The sequence below is a fragment of the Eimeria mitis genome, genomic scaffold, assembly GCF_000499745.2.
Source record: "Eimeria mitis Houghton genomic scaffold, Emh_scaff389, whole genome shotgun sequence".
NCBI classification, from domain to species: Eukaryota; Apicomplexa; class Conoidasida; order Eucoccidiorida; family Eimeriidae; genus Eimeria; species Eimeria mitis.
The window spans coordinates 5,684-5,930 of record NW_013572224.1 but is presented as its reverse complement, the minus strand read 5'-3'; the positions used below and the strand labels follow the sequence as shown (position 1 = coordinate 5,930).

Sequence of the window (247 nt, the reverse complement as noted above, 5' to 3'; positions counted from 1 at the left end):
GCAGCAGCAGCGCATGTCTGGCTTGCTCCGCAGCTCTGCTGCTGGGTCTGGGGCCCTAAGCGCAACAGCCGTCGCCTCTCGGGCTCTGCTTACAGTAAGCAGCAGCAGCAGCAGCAACAGCAGCAGCAGCAGCAGCAGCAGCAACAGCAACAGCAGCACTGGTAGATACAGTGTACGGGGGAATATGTTTGCATTGTTATGATTTTCTTTTTGCTGCTGCTGATGTGTTGCTGCTGCTGTCGTTGTG

General features: G+C 56.3%; 1 protein-coding gene across 1 annotated transcript in view; it reads left to right on the top strand.

Moving 5' to 3' along the window:
• Positions 1–247, top strand: part of EMH_0010530 (zinc finger (C3HC4 type RING finger) protein, putative) — a gene marked incomplete at both ends in the record, with an annotated part of 6,777 nt that overhangs the window by 1,245 nt on the left and 5,285 nt on the right. Inside the window, one exon of the mRNA XM_013498986.1 lies at positions 34–161. Within this exon, the coding sequence (XP_013354440.1) occupies positions 34–161 (128 nt within the window). The remainder of the gene's footprint in view (positions 1–33; positions 162–247) is intronic.